Below are 22,980 nucleotides of genomic sequence, written 5' to 3' on the forward strand. Positions count from 1 at the left end.
AAACTTTGTGTACCTTTGTGACGTGACTTTAAGCCAAACAAACTTTTACCCTATTTTTTTAATCATTCCATGCTTAAGTAAAATCTCATGTGTTAATTATATTGTATTAGGATAATCTACATTTAGAAAAACTCTATTATTCGCATCTTCTGTGTGTTAATTATATTGTATTAGGTTTATCAAAGTATTATTTGTTGGTTACGTATAGAAATCTCATGTGTTACCAAAAAGCGTATCTTTTACTAAGAACTTCAATTAAAACACACTTTCCACTCTCTTTTTTTAATTAAGTATTTAATTCTAATAGAGAAACAACTTTTTGCAAATAAAATGGGTGAAGGAAAAAAGAAAAAGTGAATAATGACTACTATTTAAGCTATTATGTTTAATCAAGGGTGAAATGTATAAAGATCTTGGAAATAACTTATTTCGTACTTCTTCTTCTTTTTTTTTGCATGGAGTTGATCATTTCTATTCTATTTCTCCTCTCATTCTAACTTTGATGATGATTCTCTTGAATTTTATGCTGGGTTTGTTTGGGATTATTTATTGTTTGGTTAATTGTATTTATATTGATTTGTGTGTAAATAAAGTAAAGGAGAGAAGAAGTGCTCCATGAGATGATTTGAGTGAAAATTTAAGAGTTAAATGTGATTTTTATTATGTTGTTTATGTATAAGGTGATTTTTCTACCGGTATGGTATGAATTGTTGGTTTTATTCGAGTGCATACTTTGCCATGTGAGAGTAATTCAAATGGTCATACATTATTTGAAGCATTCACAAATATTTATTAACACTCGGTTTGTGTTATAATGCATTATTTTAATATTGCACAACCAAAAAAATTAAAAAACATTTTAAATGAAGGTGACCTAAATGTTGCAATTGTAAATACATTAATTCAAACATAACAATAGATTAAATAATGTATAATTGATTAAGGTAAACCACTTGATCGATTATGATCCTAATCAATTAGGATTTTGAATGTAATTTGATTATGAGTTTTCAGTTAATCAATTATTCATTGTGCTATAATTGATTATGGTTTTTAGTTAATCAATAATTCATTGTACAATAATTGATTATGAAATTTCAATTAATTAATTGTCCTTTATGCTTCTTTTCGAACTTATTTTTTTTTTATTGTTGCAACTTATTGTTTATACTTAACCAAATTTTATGTTTCATGCACGATTATTACGAAGTATTTATTTCTTGATAAACATGCTACACATTATAATTACGAATATTTTTCTGTTTACATAATAATATTGGTTGTAAAATTAGTCTACTTAATATTTTATTTAATTAAAACAAAAACTTGTCTAATTTTACATAATAATATTTTAATAAATGATTAAACTATACAATGAAATATTTTTTTTTTTACATTTCAATCACATCAATCAAATCATCTATAAACTTTCATCTCATTTCTATTCACCTTCAACTCATTTTTTCTAAATCCAAACAATCAAACTTTTCACTCACTTTTCCCTTTTTTTTTTTCTTTCCACTTCCACCCCAACCAAACAAAAGCTAACTCCCCAACTTTTATCTATTTTTACAGTTTACTTTGTTTTATTTTATTATTTGTTGGGTTATTATTCATAACTATGTCATAAAATAATTTATATGTCAATTTTACTATCTTTTGTTCCGATATATATTAAAAAAACAAAAGAACAAAAATATAAATGGCCTAACTCTAAAATTAGAAATATTTTAGCCATCAAATATTTTTATTTTACTTTAAATTTTAATATTATATAATTTATTTAAATTTTAGGTTTTTCATAATTTAGGTTATTTTTCACTGTGTTTTTGTCGAATTTTTTTAATTTATTGAATTGATTTTTTTTGTTTATTGAGTAATTTGCAATCTAGTTTTTGTTGTTTGGTTTTTCCATTAATTGGATGACATGATTTATATTTTATCTTGTCATCTTCTTTACTTTTTTTTTACGTGTTAATAAATATAAGGTTTTGTAATTAATATAAAATGGTATTACGATTAATATAAAATTAGAAATGACTTTTATTACTTTTTGAAAACTTAAGAAAGATGGAACTTAATTAAGTCATACTAGTTTTAAAAGTGAAGAAAAAAAAGTAAATCAAGAATTGCTAGTATGGTTGAATGCAGTGAATTGAATTAAAGCAATAAAACATGTAAGAAAGTAAATATATTAATCTAAAGAGCTTCAAATACATATATTTTGTAGTAACCAATTTTCATAATTCATAGACGTTTTAGTGTTTAAAGTTTGGTAAATAAGTTTTAATTCTAATAACACCTAAAACACTTTCACTTTTATCCATATGTATGTATATATGTATATCAACACTAAACTAATTATCAATCCACAGACATGAATGCTAACATTTGTATTCAATTAAACTAAACTTCAAATTTGGACAATTGTCACTTATTTGAACTTCTAGAGGGGTGCCTTTTACAAATAACACTTTAATATTGGATAACCATGTAGTGAATAAGGCTATTGGATGTATTATAGTTCAAAAAGCAAGTAGAGTTATGGTTTAATATTAGTTGAACTCCTTTTGTTGAGTAGAAGAATGATAAGCTATGATGATAAAATAAAAACAAGAGTAATGTAAAGTATCTAAGTGTGATAATGTTGATGATGAATGGTGGGCAGGTAACTTTATTTTATGAGGAATGGTGGAAGGGTAAGGTGCGATGAGGAAAGTGAGGAGAAGGAAATAGGGAAAGTGGAATTGACGTATCTTGACCAATCATGGAGGTTGAGGTTGATGAAGCACTATACACAAAGTGAAGTGGCAGAAGCATAACAATGAATTATGGATATTTTTTTATTGACAACGAAAAAAATAAATTAATAGGGATATTTAAGAGATATCTCAACCCTTACTTCCTTTCTCTCTTTCTCCTTTCCTCTCAGAGTTCCTCGATCTCACCCAGCCTCTCGGTCTCCTCTAACTCCATGCTCGGATGGTACCTGCAAAAGGCTCTTCGACACTCGATGCTATTAGTACTGTGTAATGACATACCTAATTGTGTCTATTTATGTGATTATCATGAGCCATTTGTTATTTGGTTAGATTAGGGAATTTGGATCATGTTTAGGAGTGTATTAACTAGTGCTTAATCGATGATTAGTCTCATTAATACTGCTTAGGCGTATTGGGTTTTAAGCCATCGGTCGGCTTTGATCGGGTGCCGAGTCATGGTCTCGGTCGTACGGACCCTACCAATACACTTGTCTCCTAGGCTCGAGGATATTTAATCCAAAGAACCCAAAAAACAATTGATTAACTGAAATTCCATAATCAATTAGAGTACAATGAATAATTGATTAACCGAAAATCATAATCAATTATATTACAATGAATAATTGATTAACTAAAAACTCATAATCAAATTACATTCAAAATCCTTATCGATTATGATCATAATCAATCAAGTGGTTTACCTTAATCAATTAAGTAATAAAACTTAATTTATTATACATTATTTAATCTATTGTTATGTTTGAATTAATGTATTCACAATTGTAACATTTAGTTGACCTTCATTTAAAATGTCTTTTAATTTTTCTCATTGTGCAATATTAAAATAATGCATTATGGCACAAACCGAATATTAAAAAATATTTGTGAATACTTCAAATAATACATGACCATTTGAATTACTCTCACATGACAAAGTATGCACTATGCCCATTTGTCAAGAATAAAACCAACAACCCATGCTCGTAAAAAAATCACCCATATAAATAAACAACATAGTAAAAATCACATTTAACTCTTAAATTTTCACTCAAATCATCTCATAAAACACTTCTTCTCTCCCTTTACTTTATTTCCACACAAATCAATATAAATAAAATTAACCAAACAATAAATAATCCCAATCTGTGATTTTCCCTAAGTTTACATTTCAATTTATACCAATCTTGTTAGATTCCTATAAACAATGTAAAAAATTCAAAATAAATAGGTTACGTTATTCACATAAGTTTATAAATATGATTTAGCTGTAAATATTGTAAACTAAAAATAATAAATAATAAAATAGGAACATTAAAAATTAAATATATTCCAAATATTTTTATCTCAAAATATAAATACCTATCTAAACAAGTTAAAAAGAATGTCATTATTTTGAGAAATTATAAAAACTATTTATAAAAACATAATAATTTTATTAAAAATAAGAAGTAAATAATTAGTAGTTAATATTATCATCCAATTTTAAATAGAAATATTTATTTATTTAATCACTTAAATTATATGGTAAAATAAAATAAGAGACAGGGCCCACCCTAAGCTAGTTTCGTTCCAGGACACAACAATCGATGAGACAAGAACCGCTGTTCGAAATTTTTTTCATATTATTTTTGCAAAACGTGAAATGAATTTAGGTGGAATTTATAAATGAGAAGTACAAGAAAAAGTTATTCTGATTTTGAAGGAAAAGAAAAAGAAGTACAAAATGGGTTACTTTCTTATATTTTTTAATAGGAAAGAAAGAGAAAGAGAAATTACATGAAATTAAAATTAAATATAAAAACGACATCCATACTTTTATGGAAATTTTCACCGTAGTTGAAAGAAAATCTTAGTCTTAAATTAGTGTTAAGGAAATAATTTCTCTTTCGATTTTATATGTATGAAGTATTTAAAAAAAATAAAGGGTGTAAATGTTTATTTTCTACTTATTCAGAAATATTTAGGATTTAGGTTTTTTTTTTTTTCAGATTCTTGTGTTATACAGTTGTTGGTGCCTTGAACAGATATCCGGTTTACGCACAGGTTTGTGGACAAGTAAAGTTTTCTTGGTTTGAAGAAAGTGGACTTACTTTCGAGTAGGTTTTGTGGGACTAGTTTTTTGGGTGTGGGATTTCAGATGTTTTAGAGAATGTTTAGTTTGTATTGTGTTTTGTTTTTTTTTATTAAAGATTGGTTATAAAGATCCTGATAAAGATTGGTTATAAAGATTCATACTGTATTATTTTGATATGGAAGTTTGATTTGATGGTTTGTAAAGTCGGATAAATGTCTGAAGTTAGATGTTGAACAGATTGACTTTAATCACTTTCCGTACAAGAAACATCACTAACTATAGATTAAAGTGTCTCGTTTTATTTTATTTATTTTTTAAAATAACTTTTTTTTTACCATAAAAATCTCCCTCTTTTGGAATATAGATTAGTCGAATTGAAGAATCCAAATAAAAACTCTTCTTTTCTGACTATCCTGCAATATACTGAACAAAAGAAGAAGAAAACATAAAATTTTCCATTCTCGAACATTCTTTTTTTCTTTCTTAACTACCAATGCTTCATTCCTATACTAATTCACGAGTCTTAGTTTGATCACACCAATGATGAACATGGTCATCGCTGGTGCAGTTGTTGGAGCAGTAGCGGGAAGTTGAATTTTTAATAAAACTATAGAAGAAAGAAAGGGAACGAGTCCAACCAAAATTTTGTTTGATACTGCAGAATTACGATAGGGTTAGGGTTAGGGTTAGGGTGAGTGGTTAAAGGCAATAGGGCACAGAAAAAGGAGAATAACGTTAGTGATTGGTTGGCTAAAAACGAAGCAATGGTTATGGTAAAAGTGTAACAGTAGGTTGTAGGTAGGTAGTAACATATGGTATGGTGTGGTAGATCACGTGAGTGACGTAAAGTTGGCATGGTGAGGTTGATGCAGACACTTGACAGAAGCAAGGTCGGTGTTGGTACCAAGGGAGAAAGAAGCACGCAACAATCATCGTTTTAACCCTCTCATCATATCTGCCAAACAATCTTTGCCCCCCTTCTCTTCTCTTCTCTTCGCTTCTGCTCCAACACATCCATTTCTCTTGCAGTAATAAACAAAGAAACAAAGTTGCAGGGTGGGTCCATCTTCTTCCATGCACTGCCAAAGTGAAACCAGTTTTTGTTTTTGGTGGAGTTCTTCCATATGGTCAAATAGGGTCCTCCATTGCCTCTCCACTCTCCTTCCTAACCAGCACCACTTCTGCACAAAAATACAATGCTCAATGCCACGCTGTTTCTTCACGGGTCTTCAACTTTATCATATTAAATTCCCTTCTACTTCTACCTTCCATTGCCTTCTAAATAATCAACTGCAAGCTCTGTAACCTAGAGAGATTTCCTTGTTATACGATGGTTAAACACCTACAACATTACTATATTTTAATCACACTATTCGTCACTCACCAAAACATATAGGCTAAAACCAACTTCGCATGTGCTTTATTTTATTAATAGCTTCTTCTGTCAACGGTCACTCCACACAAATATAATACTCAAATATGACAGGATTATCACTTGGTTGAAACTTCACACACTATCATATTTTTTAGCCCAAAATATTAATTTTATATTTAAATAATAGAAAATAAACTTACTTCATATTGAAAGAATTAAACGTTAGTTACAAATGAAAACTTGTTCATCAATGTATGCTTTCATTGGTGGTGGATCATGTTAAAAAGACGCTATGACACAAACTATATATCAATGGGTTTGAATTAATTTCATGGTGTAAAAGTAAAACAGTAAATAGTTACTTTCACTTCTTTTATAGTGCACTAAAATTTTGTGATATCCAAACACACTATATTATAGAAAAATCTTGGTCACACCATAATTTCAACATCGTCCACCACCAATCCAAAATATTGTTAGAATGTTAAACAAGCTTAGTGAGTCTTAAAATCAATCAATTATGTTTAAAATAGATACTTGGATTATTACAAAGAAATCAAAGAGGGAAAATCAAATTTTAATCAACAACCAATGTACATAATTAAATTAAATGACTGGTGGTGTGATTGTGGAACATTTCAAGCTCTTTGATTCTGTTGTTTTTTTTGTAATTTTCGTTTGTTCAACTTGATACTTGCAAGTGTTAACATATGTTTATCTAATTTAAAGTCTACACAACACTCATTGGGTTTATGAAATTCAATTTCATCCAATCTGAAATGAAGATTATTGGTCAACATATATGGACTTGAACTTCATTCTTACCCCTCACATGTGCGGTAAAGAGTTAGAAAGACCAACAACTACTCGTATCCATAACAAAATGGATCAACCAGGTTAAAACAATCTTAAAAAAATGTTCTTATTGTCACAATCAGAAAAAATTCCCCACACCAACAATGATAAATAATTTACTAAATATTTATTTCCCCTCTCATTTTAATTAATCTTATTTCATTGGTAACATATATTTTAGTGACATTACTTTAATTTTTCCAAAATTGCATCAATTAACATAAATAATTTCATTAATTAATTAAATAAACTAAATATTAACTATTTTTTAGAAAAAATCATTTAAATATATTTGACTACATTAATATTTTAAATTATTCAAAATACATTCAATTATTATATAAATAAATAATTAATTACATTATCTAAATTTATAAATATTAAAAATATAAAAAAAAATCAACATTACTGAAAAATCATTGAATAAAAACCAATTTTAGAGAAAATAATAATTAATTATTATATTAAATAAATTGGATACTACTTTTAAACTAAAAAAAATTATTGATTTTTATTGATAAATAATTTCTAAATTAGTGTACAATTAACTACTAAGGTTTTAACTATCAATTATCTAGATTTTAAAGTTATTAGTTAGTAGCTCCTTAAATACCAATTTAAAAATTATTTATCAACAATAAAAAATAATTTAGATATTAATAATTTTTTTAATTTTTAAAATAATATATAATTTAATTAATATAACAACTAATTATTTTTATCATTAAATTTAATTTTTTAGTGTAAATAAATAAATAAATAAAAATATTCTAGGAAGCACGATTTAAAAAAAAAAAAATTATAAAAAACCCAACTTTACCCAATAAATAATAATTATAAAACGTGCTAACATACACGATTTCAACAAAAGTAGCAAAAAAATTACAAAAACATTCAATTTAAAGAAAAACAAAAAAATTCAAAAAACGCCCATGCATGCACGATTGAAACAACAAAAATTATTATCTGAACTGAACTTATTTTTTCAATTATGTAATTGTATAATTTTTTAAAAACCTAAAAGAAAAGTAGAGTATGGTACCTTAATCCTGAGATAATCAATTGAAATTATTCATTTCAAAAGTCTGACTAAACTCAATATCTATACAATCTCAGTACACAAACCTACCATAAGCATTCAAGTACAATAAAACTCACACCAGCATGGAGTAAATTCACAATGTTCCGCTATGAAATAAACAAATAATTAAAATAATTTTTTATGAACTTATTTATTTCTCCTATTGCTCTACTGAAAGCGTACCTTATCTATGTTCAACACTTCCCAGTCAAAGTCAACAGAATCACAAGCAAAATAAAGTGAAGAAAATAAAAATCATTTTTCATTTTAATTGAGAATCTTTTATAAAAGCTTCTTATTAACAAAAATAATACTTTAATGAGAATTGTACAATAGTAAATTAAGAGATATTACATTCGTCAATTCTGTAATAAATAAGACAATATGAGACTTACAACTGTCAGTTGTCCTTCGTTGTTGATAGATGTGGTAGTTGAGCTTGTGATGTTCTTTCAACAATGTACTAATTTGTTTTCCTTGAGATTCCTCCAAACAAATTTACCAATTTTATTTTTAGGGAGCATTTTTTGTTACAATGAATTTTTTTAGTTTAATACAAGTCTAAAATTGAGAAAGTAATATTAACTGGAAATAAGTTTTTCAAAATTGTATTTTAGCTATCTTTCCTAGAAGATATTTTCATCAGAAGTGGAAAAATTAACTTTCTTATGTTAAGATAAAAGTTTTACCATGGTCAAAATGCTATACTACTCCTTATTAAATTATTTGATGTGATAAAAAAACTAAAATTGATATTTGATTACCAGTAGACTTATGCAAACATTTTAAAAATATTTTTGACTAATCAAACGTATTTTAATCATCCTTACAAATCAAATTTTTAAATTATTTTTATGTACTCTAAACAGGGTCTACCAATAGTGTTGGTATAAATGGTCATTTGGGACGCTATTACAAATATGAGGATTTCCAATCTTGTGGTAAAAGATTCACTGTAATCTCTCAGTTTCTCTTCTCCATTGAAGGAAAAAGAAAAAAATCCCTTTAAGTAGCTTTTATTTTTGTTTTGTAGTGCGTATTACTATTACTATTACAATATTATTGTACTCATTTCCAGAATTGTGGTTGACAATTGGAAAAGGAGACGACTTAATTCAGTTTTATCTGGATATATTCAAAAAAATAACCATTTGATATCATGATATACATGCCCCGATTAAGTGAACTGCGTACACATAATTGTACGAGTTCCACCACCTAATTAAATCGGTATTAAGTGAACTGCTTATACATAATTGTACAAGTTCCACCAAGAAGCCTAATTAAATCTAAAGATTCCCAACTACTAGTTAATTTTTCCAAACTCGATAGAATTCTTGTTTTTTTTTAAATAAAAATGAAAAAAAAAACACTTCAAGGTTTAAACATAACCCCCGATAAAATGCAGTAGAGTTTTAATTCTTTAAACGAGTAATGTTTATATACTAAAAGCCTTTAGAAAAAGAAAAAAGAGAGTATAATGCATGAGGTAATGAAATGCAATCCGTGAGAAACCATGTGTGGTTATTTATTCAATTTAATAACTAATACTATATCTTTATTAAAAAAAATTGCGGTTCATATTTTTCATTTCAATTTATCACTAACCACAGGTAAACTCATTTATGTGTAACGTGTCAGATGGAGCTGTCTTGGTTGTAATCACAGCACACTGATTTGTCTGGCAAACATTACATCACATTTGGAAGCATGTGGTGTGGTATAAATTCCATTTATCCCAAGGCAGCAAGCACATTCTTTGGTTTCACTTTCAGATCTAAGTTCCTGTTTTTCACTCCTTGCGGTCCAAAAGGTAAATAGGACAGAAACAACGTTGACCGTTGTTGTCTAACACCTATCTCTCAATTGTGCATGTGAAAGCCTTTTTACATGTAGCAGGGAGAAGGCGCGTTTTACGGGTGTTTGTTCTTGCATACGACAACCCTATTGCTTTCTCGAATATATTCTTGTTTCACATGCTAGAATATTCAAAATAAAGGCATGGAATGAGTCAAATGTGAAACCACTGCACAAAGTGAGGTGAAGAGACTAGAGTAGGTGGAGTGTGCATAACAGCCCAAGCAACGAATGAATCAAGCAATTGTCAGCAATCACAATGGATTCAAATGGAGGAAAAGCAACAAAGAAGGGGTGTTACAGAGTTACAGAGTTGTAAATTCACAAAGGACGCAACCAAACAACCTTCATTAATACACTACACAGACGATAATAATGTAAGATATGCTCGAGATGTCGGTGTCATTACATATGGTTCATTCCTATATGCACGCTCCAGATATTCCGACCAACAAGTGCATTCATTATAGTAACATGAATTTAGAATAAAGTAAAACAAACACGTGCTGCATTCAAGTTGTATTAGAAGAAAAAAGCCATTGAAACTTCCTAAATGGTACATCAAGAACAAAAGAGCTCTAAGAACAACAATACAAAATCATGACTGTTATTCCTTTTTAAATGGCATTCAGCATCAAGATTGCAGAGTCTTGCGTCCAAATACTAATCACGGTGAGAAATGCTTACATCCAAATAAATGCTGCTATTTGATAAGTAATTGCAGGGCAGCACAAAATTGTTCCTGGAACCGAGAACTAATTCACGTGAAAGGCTCATGAATACCATGGATGCATAAAATCATACCCGAAAGTTCTCAAGATTTGACGTTTTGAACCATTGCAGTACATAGCTTTGTCAGTGTTCTGTCATGATTTAACATGGCACTAACACTCTCAACCACCAGAATGATCTGACATATGAGAAGCACCATGCATAAGTTTACAAGATAACGTACAAAACGTTTAATTTTTTTAATAGAAACGTTAATATAGCCCAGTCCATGAGCTAAAATATTCACAAAAGCCTAATGGACAAGGACCCATCCATGGGCTAATCTTTTTTTAAAATCTCATTTAAAAATGAGTTTAAAAAAATTATTTGTTTTAAAAAAAATCTTATACATATCAATAAAAACATTAATTTGCTTCAAGTTTTGGCCATTCACAACCTAGTCTAATTTAAATTTTTAATATCGATATCATGATCCAACATAACTTGATTATAAGTCTTAACATCTCAAAATCTCAGAAAAAACACATATTTCTACAAGGAACAAAAACATAAAGAACCATAAATTAAAAAATAAGATGAATTCATCAATGTTGTGTTTGGGTTGAGAAGGGAATTTGTTGGGAGGGAAGGGAGTGAATTTGTGAGGATTAGAAAGAATGTTTGATATGCGAGATTGTTTGCATTGAGGGACGATAAAGTGGATTTGTGAGTATAATTTATTGAAAGTCGTAAGTGATATGATAGTTGAGAGATAATTTAGAAATTATTTGAAATACGTAAAATGTAAGTTTATAAGTTTATCATTTTTATTAAAAAAATATTTAAATAATAAATTATGATATATTTTTTGTATGTAGTTTTGAATTAATTTAATTTTTCTAATATATAATATCCATAATTACTTATATTTTTTTAATAAAAAATTAAAAAATATATAATAAAAAATATTTTTGTGTTAAATTGAAATAAATTTATTAAATATATTAAAAATAATAAAAACATATTTGTTATTTTATATAATTATTGTTTTGTTGATATTATATTTTTATTTTATTATTTTCATTATTTATAATTATATGTTGTTATTAATTATATAATTAATATATTTTTAAAATTATTAAATAAATTTATATAATATTTAATTTTGTATATTATAATAAAATGAATGTACAAAGATATATGGATAAAATGCAATAATTCTACATGGAATCAGCACCTCTTGATAGAAGAGATTTGTGATGATTGAAAAACACACTCATCCTCTTCCCCCCACTCTCAAAATCACCTAAACAAACACAAGAAATATACTTCTCCCTCCTCGGAAACAAAAGAGAGCATTAATGATTGGAAAAGAGAAATACTGTGAATTAAGAATTTAACCTTTTTCTTTCAGAAATGATTTTATATCTATGTGATACTATAATTAATATAAATTTGAAGAATGTTTAAAATTAAAAAAAAAACTGTCTTAAAACGAATATTTGAAATTTCAAATTAATATCAATTTTAAAAATGTGAGATAATTTATTTTATAAAGGCCAACTAAAAATTATTTATTTCAAAGGAAACAAAAATCAATAATTTCAAAATTTAAAGAGTAATGATGTCTACGGTCAAGACTTTACTACAGGGCCCTTGTCCCAGACAGAGGCTGGGGCTTGTGTTCATGAGCTTGCATCAATCTTTGGCTCACAATATGATAAAATATACAAGAAAGTACAAATAACTTCAACTGGAATTATTTGATAAACATTATCTGAAAAAGAATATAAATAAATCAAATGCAATGATAAAATGGGTAGTAGATATAAATTGACAGACAAAGACTTCCATTTGTATATAAACTTAATGGCTACAAAAACTAGTGAAGAAAAGAGATACAGCAACAATGATTAAGATGAGTATCACAATGAGTAAGATATAACGCACCTGAAAGCAGGCATAAGCAATTGCAGTCGCAAAGTAAAAATTGGCATTCCCAGTACCCTGCCCATTTTATTACAGAGATGAGAAACTGAAGATAACAGAATAATCTATTTGAAATTGTAGGTGAACACAAAACTCCATACCCTCCATATCCATAAATTATGCATCACAGGGCTAAGAAGTGAAACCCCAACATAACCAGATAACAGAAAGAATGAGAACTGCATATCTGAAAATAAAGGAAGTTGATTATTCAAAAGGAGATTATACGCAATATAAAAGGTAAAAAAGAAAGAGAAGTAACCTTTGAGTTCATAAGCAAATAACCCAAGTAAACCCAAATACAGAGCTGAATCACCAACCTAGTTAAAATGAAAACAAAATGGTTACAGGGATTAATCCAGATTGAAACATGACAAAAATTCACAAAAAATAAACACATGATAGAAAAAGGAATATCAGAGGCTATAATATTATTAATTTGACTATAATGTTTTTAATTTGAGAATATCAGTGAGCTCAGTGGCTCTACTACAAGCAAGTAAAATACCCAGTCAAAGACTCCTCCCAGAGAGAATAATATTCTGCTAACAGAATAATCCAGCCTTGCCTCCCCCACTCTCCTCTCTCCCCAGATAGTGACTGCTCCCTACACGTCCCTCATGCCACCTCATCCATTCTCCTCTAACAAATTCTCATTCCCTCCACTACGGAGGCCCACTCTCTTTCTCGTCTCCTCCATTACTGGGCCCCACTCTCTCCACTACTGAGCCTCACTCTCTTTCTCCTAGTGTAGACTTGTCATTTTCTGGGCCTTTCAGTTTTCTCAAGTATATTAGGCCCATAAGCATCTTCTTGATGTCTAGGAGTTCTATCAACATCAGTGAGGATTCTGTTATGTTTGATTACGGATAGACAGACAAAATGGTACAGAGATCAATCAGATTGCAACATGATGCAAATTCACACAAACACATAATATATATGGACTTCTCTAAGTGGATTGTAGATAGATACATAGATCAATCAGATACCAGCATGATGAAAATTCACACAAAATAAACACATCAGTGCTGGACATTCTATCTTCAAGTTCACAGTTCAATATTTACAACTATACCGTTAACATTTTCCCTTCTAAGCGTGTATATGTTGTGAATGTGCTAAGTGTGTAACATACTTATTTGCATAATTTCTATTTTGGATGATGTAATCATACAATATCATGCATTGAACATTTAACAGGGTAACAACGCCTCCTTCATTCTAAATGATAAAAATATTTTCAGCAACACCCAATGAGACCATCATGGTTAAAGTCCAAGAGCTAATTTGAGTCCAGGTAAAAAATAGAAACTAGTGAAAATAGAAACTTACTGAAGGATAAGACTTTAACATAGAAGATATCACAATGTATACAAAAGCAAGAAAGCATGGCCGATGATTTAGCCGTAAGGCTAATGGTGCTAGCATCAACAGAACATTCCCATGAAATACTATCAGGAAGAAATTTCTGAAAAAATCGAAAACTTCTGCAAAGAAGTACCTGTAATGCAAATATCATCAGAACAAAATAAGTGTCAAAGTTCATGGGAGGAATAAAACATTCAAGTCTACACTAAAGATGGCAGTTTCCCTTCCTAAAGAACATACCACAAAACCCCAATGTTTGGAGACAGATCTTGTATTGTGAGAATGAAGCCATAGGTTCTGCACAAACAACCTAGAAGTTTAATTACAAGATATAGAAAACATGTAACTCCCATGAAGCAAGAAATTGTGACAGTTGACATTTAACAGTTCTTGATAATGATAATAACAAAAGAGAATAAAAAGAAATAATATAAATTTCATAATCACAAACAATGTTCTTCAACAGAGATAATACGGTAAAATCTACCTCCTTTAACACATGGTAAACATATTAATTGTCCTCATACTAAGTTCATTTACTTTTTAAACAATGGTGTTGAAAAATGTGCATAACTTTTTTATAATACAAGAAAAATCAAGCATAGTGCATAAATGCCAAGAAAGTGGCTTAACTGGGAAATGAATTATTTGACTTCCCAAAGGAGTTTACTTCAGAGTTGCACACCAACAGTAACTAACTCTACAGTATTACATGAACAAACAAACAACAGTAATATGGACCTAAAATTTTCTAAATCTTATGAGGCCTCAAGGTAGCTTATGATTTTCAAAAGTTGTTAGTGACTCCAAAGACCATAAAGGCAGCAGTTACAAAACCCAGTACTTCTGTAATTATGAAAGTAATCATAATGGTGTATAACTGTTTTCGCATGATATTCTAGATTCTTCATGGGCTCTCAGAAAAGCTCCCCCGGTCTTTACTCTTTAGCTGACTCGCTAACAACAACTAAGCCCAAATTCTTGTAACTACTATAATAATGAACAAATATGCATATGTATTTCTTCACTTGCAAAATTGTTGTCAGAAATGAATAATGGTCAAAGTATTTAAGCAAAACCTTTTGAATAACTCCTGTAGACCGCCATACTGTTGGACATACATACTACAAAGGACTAAGATGTAGGATGACCAAAGCAAAGTCCAGAACAGAAAAGACACAACTGGCCTCCATGAGAATACATTCGCAACCTTTAGCTGGTTCTTTGCTTTCTCTTCTGAATAAACATCACTTACGGTGGAATTGCCAACTTCAAGACTGTTCCTTTGCCAGAATAATTTCCTAGGAGGAGCATCAGGACCATATCCCAATAACAATATCACCTGAAAAAGAGGATAATATTAGTGTCTACAGATAAATAAAATGAAAATTACAGAGAACAAAGATTTGCAGATTATGCTGAAAATGTTATACAAAGGGTTCAAGCAACACCATACTGGGATAATAAGGATGGCAGGGTACAGAGACAAGTGTGTAGCCATGACCCATCCAAAAGCTGCCAACGGAGCTAGTCCTGTTGTATAAAAGTAATCCTTCAGCTAAAAATGGAGATTCCCCCTGTACTTCCCATTAGAACTTCCCCAAGAAGCACAAACTAACAGTACTTTTCATCACACAACAATGCCAAGCAAAATTCATTTTTCAATATTGAAAAGCAAATAAATCTTAACCAGAAAACAACTAAAAAAAACAATTAAACATGATAGGACTAAGTAGAATCTAAAAGTTCAGAAATTAAAAACATAGGTTATGAGCTGCTTACGCGAACATGCTCCATAAAGCGAGAGCACAACCATCAAGTTCTCAATTGCAGATGTGGATAGACCAACACATGCAACTATCGTGAAAGGATTCCACAAGTATACAAGAGCAGCAAAATCTCCTGAAGGAAGAAGCTCTGGAAACAGTAAAGATACAATCAAAAGGGATGAAAAGGAATTTGCATATTTTCAAAAAGACCCATAGCCAGAAGGGGAGTTTTTAACATTAAATTTTATAATATGATCGTCACCTACCCTCCATAACAATAGTTGCAAATACCAGGTTTTCTTCTCAGCAATTCAGAAAAACACATTATCTTTTTTTTCTGGAAAGGTAAGCATAGTGTTTGTTATGACACAAAAACGAGACCGACACAGACTTCATCATCCATTTGTTCACAGAAACCACCCAGACATGTAATGATCGATAAGGTGTTTCATTTCCGGTCCTTTTTTTTCACTGTAAACACACTATCCCAAAAGAGGGAAGGCAAAGCCAAGAATCAAAAGGGGCACTCCTTGCATATCTAATACTATCCAGTAATCTTCATCAAGTACCATCCGACAATTTTCTTATAATGCAGCATGCACGAAATATAAATTCTCTCTCTTTGATTGTATATATCTTTATCTGAAAAGGATCTTCAAACTTATACACTAGTTTTATACATCACTTTAAAATAACAAATAAAAATGGAAGAAGCAAAGCCAACCATAATCATATGAAATTTGAACAGAAGGGTCACACTGGAAGCACATGCTAACAACCTGAATTCTCTGACAAATCACGAAGGCCAAGTAATTGTAAGCTTGAACTGTATGCCACCTGGAGTTTTTCACCAACAGCACAAATAAGCATTGCACTAACCACATCTGCAATAACAAAAACCAAACTATATCCGGAAATGAGTTGATTATTTACTGTTCAACAAAGTATCCAACATACATAAGTGAACACAACGCTGAAGAACTACATACACAAGATTCAACGGCAAACAGCATTACGAGTATAGATACGAATTATTGAGCAACGAATATTACAACAAGTATGATTCATGAGCTATGGAAATTGGAAATAAACAACTGGATAGATACTGGTAATACTCATAAGTAAAAGGCGGAGAAAGTTACCTGCATAAAAGATGATCAGGCTGTCCTTCAATTCTGAAGCATCAACAAGGTAATTCGAAGTCATTACACCATAGGAACTTCGAACATTTTACGTGATTCCATTTAAATAAAACAACTGAACAAAATCTGACACAAGCAGGTACCTTGTAACTGTGAGCGGGCCGAGAAGTGTCAGTAACAAAGGGGAACCATGGTACATTGATCCTGGAAACACGAACAACAGCCTGAGATTGCTTACACAATACTAAATAATAAAAACATAAACTGATCCAATGAAGGAATCTGAAAAGGAAAGAACTAAGTGAAATACCGGCATAGGGTGAAATTGACGACTGCTTCAACCAGTAACCCTCGGCCACTGCGAAAAGAGAATTTGAAGTTGATAAGAAAACATGGATATAGGAATTAAAGGTAGTTGGGAAAGAAAAGCATACGGCGGCGGAGGCTAGTGAGGGGGGTGGAGACTTCGGGGCGAGAAGAGAGGTTGAGGTTTTTGGGAAAGTAGAGGAGAATGAGCCTCAAAACGACGGAACCTATGACCCAAGTCCAGAACAATGGAACCTTCTTCTTCTTCGTCATCTTCGTCTTCCTTTACGTGCTGCGTCTTCAGATCGGAAATTTGCAACTGCTTCCTCCCCTGCCTCTGGCTTCTTCGGAGGAGCTATTCAACCAAAACGACTTCTACTGCTGTCGTTCGGCTTCTTTTTTTGCAATAACATATCCATCCAAATAAAAAGGTGAATTACAGTCTTTGAAGGCTCATTCACTTTATTATTCATAGTGTATTTTTTTTTAATTCATGATAGTTCGTGTAAGAAAAAATTATAAGAACTTGCTTATATTGCTTAACTAAGGGTGCTAGACCTCTTAAGAAAAATAATTTATCAAATTGGTGATTTATTTTCTATTCTTATTGTAATAGAAACTTCTTATATTTATATTAATATTAATATTTTTTATTTTTTAAAATAATAATAATTTAATTAATATAATAATTAATTATTTTATCTCTAAAATTATTTTTTATTTTATTATTTTATTGTAGTATATATAAAATAATACCAAACAAAGATTTAAACACAAGAGAAAAGTGAAATTTTAGGACATGAACAAATATGTATTGTAATTTTCCTTTTTTCTTCCTTTTTAGATTTTTTCTTCCTTTCTAAAACTAAGTTATCCCAAGTTTCATACCGTCCTCTTGTTCTTATAGGCTTAAAAGTTATAAAAAAAGTGAAAATTTTCTTTAAAGGGGTCATGTTTACTAATACAACAAATTATTTTTAACTATTATCTTAGTATGTTGTAGTGAAGGTTAACACAAAATAAAAAATTGTGAAAGGAGAAATTTAGGATAACATTTGTAAGAGGAAAAAATGTGTTCAACTTTTTGAAGAGGTTGTGAAACTTCACTTATTGTTTCAAGAAACCACATGAAAAGCATTTGGATTATTCAATAATTCAAAAAAAATAATAATCATGTCATGCTTAGTCTTAAAGTGTATTATACATGAGGTGTAATAAGAAGATTAATGTTGTTGTAAGAGTTATGGTGGAAAATTTGAGGAAGAATAATTACACGTGAAAATTTTGTTTGTTATTTTAAACAACGGTGATTCGTAATTATTTAATAGAAAATGTTGGAATCACATGAGGAATGTATAAGAAAATTTTAGATGTTGGAAATGTTGAAGCTTCTTTCAGTTATTGTAAACAAAAACAAGTTGAAAGTTCAAATATTTTTATGCAATCCAATATGATGAAAAGTCTCAAATAGTAAAAAAGAAAAATTGGTGGATGTTATATCAAGAATAACTTGCTAACAATTCATAAATGCTATAAATTTTATGTCATGTATAAAATTAAAAAGTATATTATGTTGTATGTTCCCATTTATTGGATTAAATAGTAATTATCAGTCAATTTTGTTTGGTTGTGCCTTATTTATTGCCATATGAGTAAGAGAGTTTTTTAGATGGTTGCTTCACACATGGTTGAAGAATAAGTGAAGAAAACTTGTATCTATCATAACAAATGTATATTTAGACATTGGAGATGTTATTGCAAAAGTATTTCCATAAACATGTTATTGCATTTGCTTATGACACATTATGAAAATGTTTTTTTAAAGTATATATAAGGTATATTTTCAAAAGTGACCTTACTTACTATTTAAAATATTTGAATAAGAATGAAATCATAGTATATTTTGGAATAAAATGAATGACTTTAAGGGATATATAAAATCAAAGAATCAGGGGTAACTATCTACAAATAGAAGTATTTCTCTTTGTTTTGATGAATTCTATTCAAAAAAGTGAAAGTATTAACATTTTTTATTTCTTTTTGCAACCCTCACAGATTTTGGGGTGAAGTTTGAAAAGGTTGTTGATAATAGGTTGGAGGTAAAAAGAATGCTAGATTATGAGTCTAGACACAAATATTGTATTTTGAATATTGGGTATAAACTTGAGAACCATGATGCATCTATCTATACAATAAATGCTTTTGGAAAAGTTCAATATGAGTTTGGCAAGATAAACCAATTTACTAAGAAAAAGAGAAATTATTTTACTTATGTTTAGTTGTTATGATGTTTAAGATAATTTTATCGTCGATATAAATTTGAATTTAAAATTTGTTAGATGTGATTATGGACTATATGAGTTAATAGGAATATAGTGGATAAGCATATTCATGATTTTTCAAGAAAAATGGATTGTTGAAATTTCTAATTTTTTTTAGCTCATCCACCATACTTATAATTATAAGAAGAATACATGCACAACAACAAACAACTATGTTAATTGATCTTCTTGAAAAAATATAAGAGATATATAGGTTTATTATTTTAGAATTTGTCCAAGCTCATTAGTTAGCAATTAAGATGCAACCAAATTTTTATATCATTGTGAACTTGCCTCTTTTAGGGTCAAATCCCAAAATTGGATATCAACATTTTACATTGAAGAAAAAAATATTTAATATGATATATTTAATAGTAAATTTGAAATATCACTTAATAAGTCATCAATAAAAAGAAAAACATCTTATAAATATGAAGAACACAATCACGACAATAGAACCTTTAGTGCAAGTGTAATATGTATACAAAATTTGTTAACCATATTAACAAAATTGTGAGATGTGAATGAATGAAAAAAAGGGATGAATACCATGAAAGAAGAAAATTGCAGAGGTAAAAGATGAAAAATTATTTTATATGGTTCTTCATTACCTGAGCTTCCATATTTCTCACTACAAAAACTTTTAATTTTAACGAAGGTTTGTTAATAGAGGTTCTAATAACCCCAGATAATACATGTGCATATCGAGGGTTTTTTAAACCTCTGGTAAATTTCCATGATTATTTAAGAAACCACAATAAAATTACATATTCTAATTTTCCACCTCATTTTTTTCACTTTCAAAGTTTTTCATACACTGGTTTTGTTGGAGGACTGAATTTTTGGAGGAAGCACGGTTTCAGACACGGTACATTCCTTTAAACAATTTTTTTCTTTCTGTATAATCCTAGAAAACGCTCCCGTTCAAAATTCAAATTAACTCTTCCCATCTTCATCTTTCAAACAGAATTCATATCTTTTGAAGAATTTTTGGCACACAAAGATTTCTCTGTTCTTGTACTACGGCTCCAATTGATGATTTATTTGATCCTATTTGATTTCTCTAAATTGGTTTCTTTCCCCATTTCTCATGCCCTATTTCTTTGCCTACCGCTTTGTGATGCGTTTTTCTTCCGGTGTTGCGTTTAATGGTGAGTTTTCTTTCCAGTGGTGCATTTCACTAGTTCGGAATCATTTTTTGGAACACTCTCTCGGGTTCGTTTTTCGTTTCGCTCTTCTTTAGTTTTTGCTCTTCTTACAACATAGAGGGAAAGAGTTATTTGATGTTTAAAAGGAATGAATGAGTTTTATGGAAACATAGGGTGACAAAGGTGTTAAGTTTTTATTAAAGCAGGGATTTATTTTGTGGTTGCATTTTACCCTGTTGCGCAAGAATATTGGAGCATGTGATTGTGGCGAGGAATGGAAGGCTTCAGGTTGAGAAGTAGATGGTAAGGTCTTCAAATTTGATAGTATCTTTGAGAAAATGTTTGTGAGGAGTTCTCTCTTTCATGGAGAAATTGACAAAAAAATTGGGCATACGGTTCCTTATTAGTTAGTTACTAACTAAATTTTGATGTGGATTTTATCTAAATAATTAAGTTGTTGATTTGGTCCAATCTCACATTTATGTATTGGAATAACATTGATTTATGGAAAATCGTGCGGCTATAGATATTATGACTATAGATATTATGAATGATATTTTCTGATAAAAAAAAATACTAAGAACAGTGAGAAAGAGATGTGTTGTTGAAAATCATGCATGCAATATTTTTCCTCTCCCCTTCTTCTTATTGGATTGTTGATTCATTAATCTAATTAGACTTTGAAATTCTGAAAATGCTGGCCATGATGCATCACATGAAACTAGCAGATTGTGACCAACAGGTTGCATTATACCATATAGTTTTCTTAGGTTAGATGAGTTTTTGAGGAGTTTAACAAGTTCTATAATAACTCTTTTCCTTGTTTCCCCTGAAGTATGTGTATATATGTGTTATATAATAATTATACTTGAAATATAATTTGTTTGTTTGATATCTTTTATATCCATAATATTGATTTGCTGATAAAAAAATTAAAATATATTTAAATCTTACAATTAATTAGTAATGGTATCCATACTGTAAATAAATATATCAAGTATCCATAAATACTGCAATATGTGTAAAATATGTAAACACTGCTTATGAGCCTGTGAATTTAGACTGATATTACAAGGATCTGTATTTTCACTCATGTTTCTTGCACCATCTTTTATATCTCATTTTCTTTATCTCTCGGGTGGCGGGCTCCAAAAAGATATCAAATAACTCTTTCCTACAAGTGATTTATAATGAAGTATACAATTATATCAACAAATTATAATACTAACCTCTTATAAAACCTTACTAGACTACTTAAATTTTACTTAAAATAATTTTATTTTCTTAATTAAAATTGAATCCTTTTTATAGTTATTGGTATGTTAGTTTTAATGGATCTTGTTTATAATTTTGCCAGGTTGCCCCGTAATTCTTCCAAGGAAAAGTGAATTTGTGCTCTTGTTGCTACAAGGAAATATCATATTCTGGTTGTAGTTTTCATATAGTTCTGAATGGTGTCATCAACATTATGCTAAAGTTGGAAGTATTAGGAACTGAAATTTGTTTTTAAATTAGAATAAATAATGTAGTATTAGTTTAACTATAATATATATATATATATATATAGGGTATAGATATTCCTATGGTATGAAAAATATTTAATAGTTTACTGTAGACTCTGCACATACAATAGATTAGTTCTCTGTAAAACTATTACCGAATTTACATTTTGTATGTGCAAAATATTTACTAAATAGTTTGGATGCTATGCTTCCTAGTTTCTAGTAAGAAAAATAACATATACATATTATGTTATAAAAGTAATGAGATCAATGGATGAGTCCAGATATTAAATTTCATGGCAGTTTCAACTGAGAGTTTCTTTTAAATGTAGAGATGACTTAGCTTGAAACCTTGAATATATATATATATATATATATATATATATATATATATATATATCTAGGTTCTGAAATATAATTCAGGGACAAACACGGACAAGAGAAAGCGACTTGTACTGCAGTATGGTAAGAATTATTAAAGTACACATTAGGGAGCTCCATGTTGTGAATTGTGATGAGTTTGGTTTTTTTTGTAACTAGCTAGCAAACACATATATTAAGCTAAGCTACCTATGCACTCTAACCACTAATGCAGGGACTTAGAGACTAGCTACCTACTCCAAGTCATTAACCCTTTTTCTTTTAATCATAAAGGGTTGCATCCTCACTTGAAGATGAAGAAAATATTAACGAACAAGAATAGTTCATTCTTATCAT

The 22,980-nt window shown here is 29.5% G+C and overlaps 1 protein-coding gene across 2 annotated transcripts; it reads right to left on the bottom strand.

The window, feature by feature from the left end:
* Positions 1 to 10,324: 10,324 nt before the first annotated feature.
* LOC137807977 (GPI transamidase subunit PIG-U) lies at positions 10,325 to 17,829 on the bottom strand. Of its 2 annotated transcripts, none has more exons than XM_068608858.2 (14): positions 17,421 to 17,829; positions 17,297 to 17,344; positions 17,130 to 17,190; positions 16,987 to 17,019; positions 16,624 to 16,748; positions 15,858 to 15,992; positions 15,532 to 15,608; positions 15,155 to 15,417; positions 14,316 to 14,372; positions 14,040 to 14,208; positions 12,967 to 13,024; positions 12,806 to 12,891; positions 12,666 to 12,722; positions 10,325 to 10,914 (listed from the first exon to the last, which is right to left on the bottom strand). In XM_068608858.2, the coding sequence occupies exons 1-14, from the start codon at positions 17,563 to 17,565 to the stop codon at positions 10,819 to 10,821; spliced, it is 1,410 nt and encodes a 469-aa protein (XP_068464959.2). In that variant the 5' UTR covers positions 17,566 to 17,829; the 3' UTR covers positions 10,325 to 10,818. The 2 variants fall into 2 exon arrangements, with proteins under 2 accessions (XP_068464959.2, XP_090155730.1); XM_090299604.1 differs by having other exon boundaries at positions 16,624 to 16,728; positions 17,421 to 17,691.
* Between the last annotated feature and the right edge of the window lie 5,151 nt (positions 17,830 to 22,980).

Source organism: Phaseolus vulgaris, chromosome 3, assembly GCF_051622355.1.
Source record: "Phaseolus vulgaris cultivar YP4 chromosome 3, ASM5162235v1, whole genome shotgun sequence".
In the NCBI taxonomy this organism is placed as follows: Eukaryota; Viridiplantae; Streptophyta; class Magnoliopsida; order Fabales; family Fabaceae; genus Phaseolus; species Phaseolus vulgaris.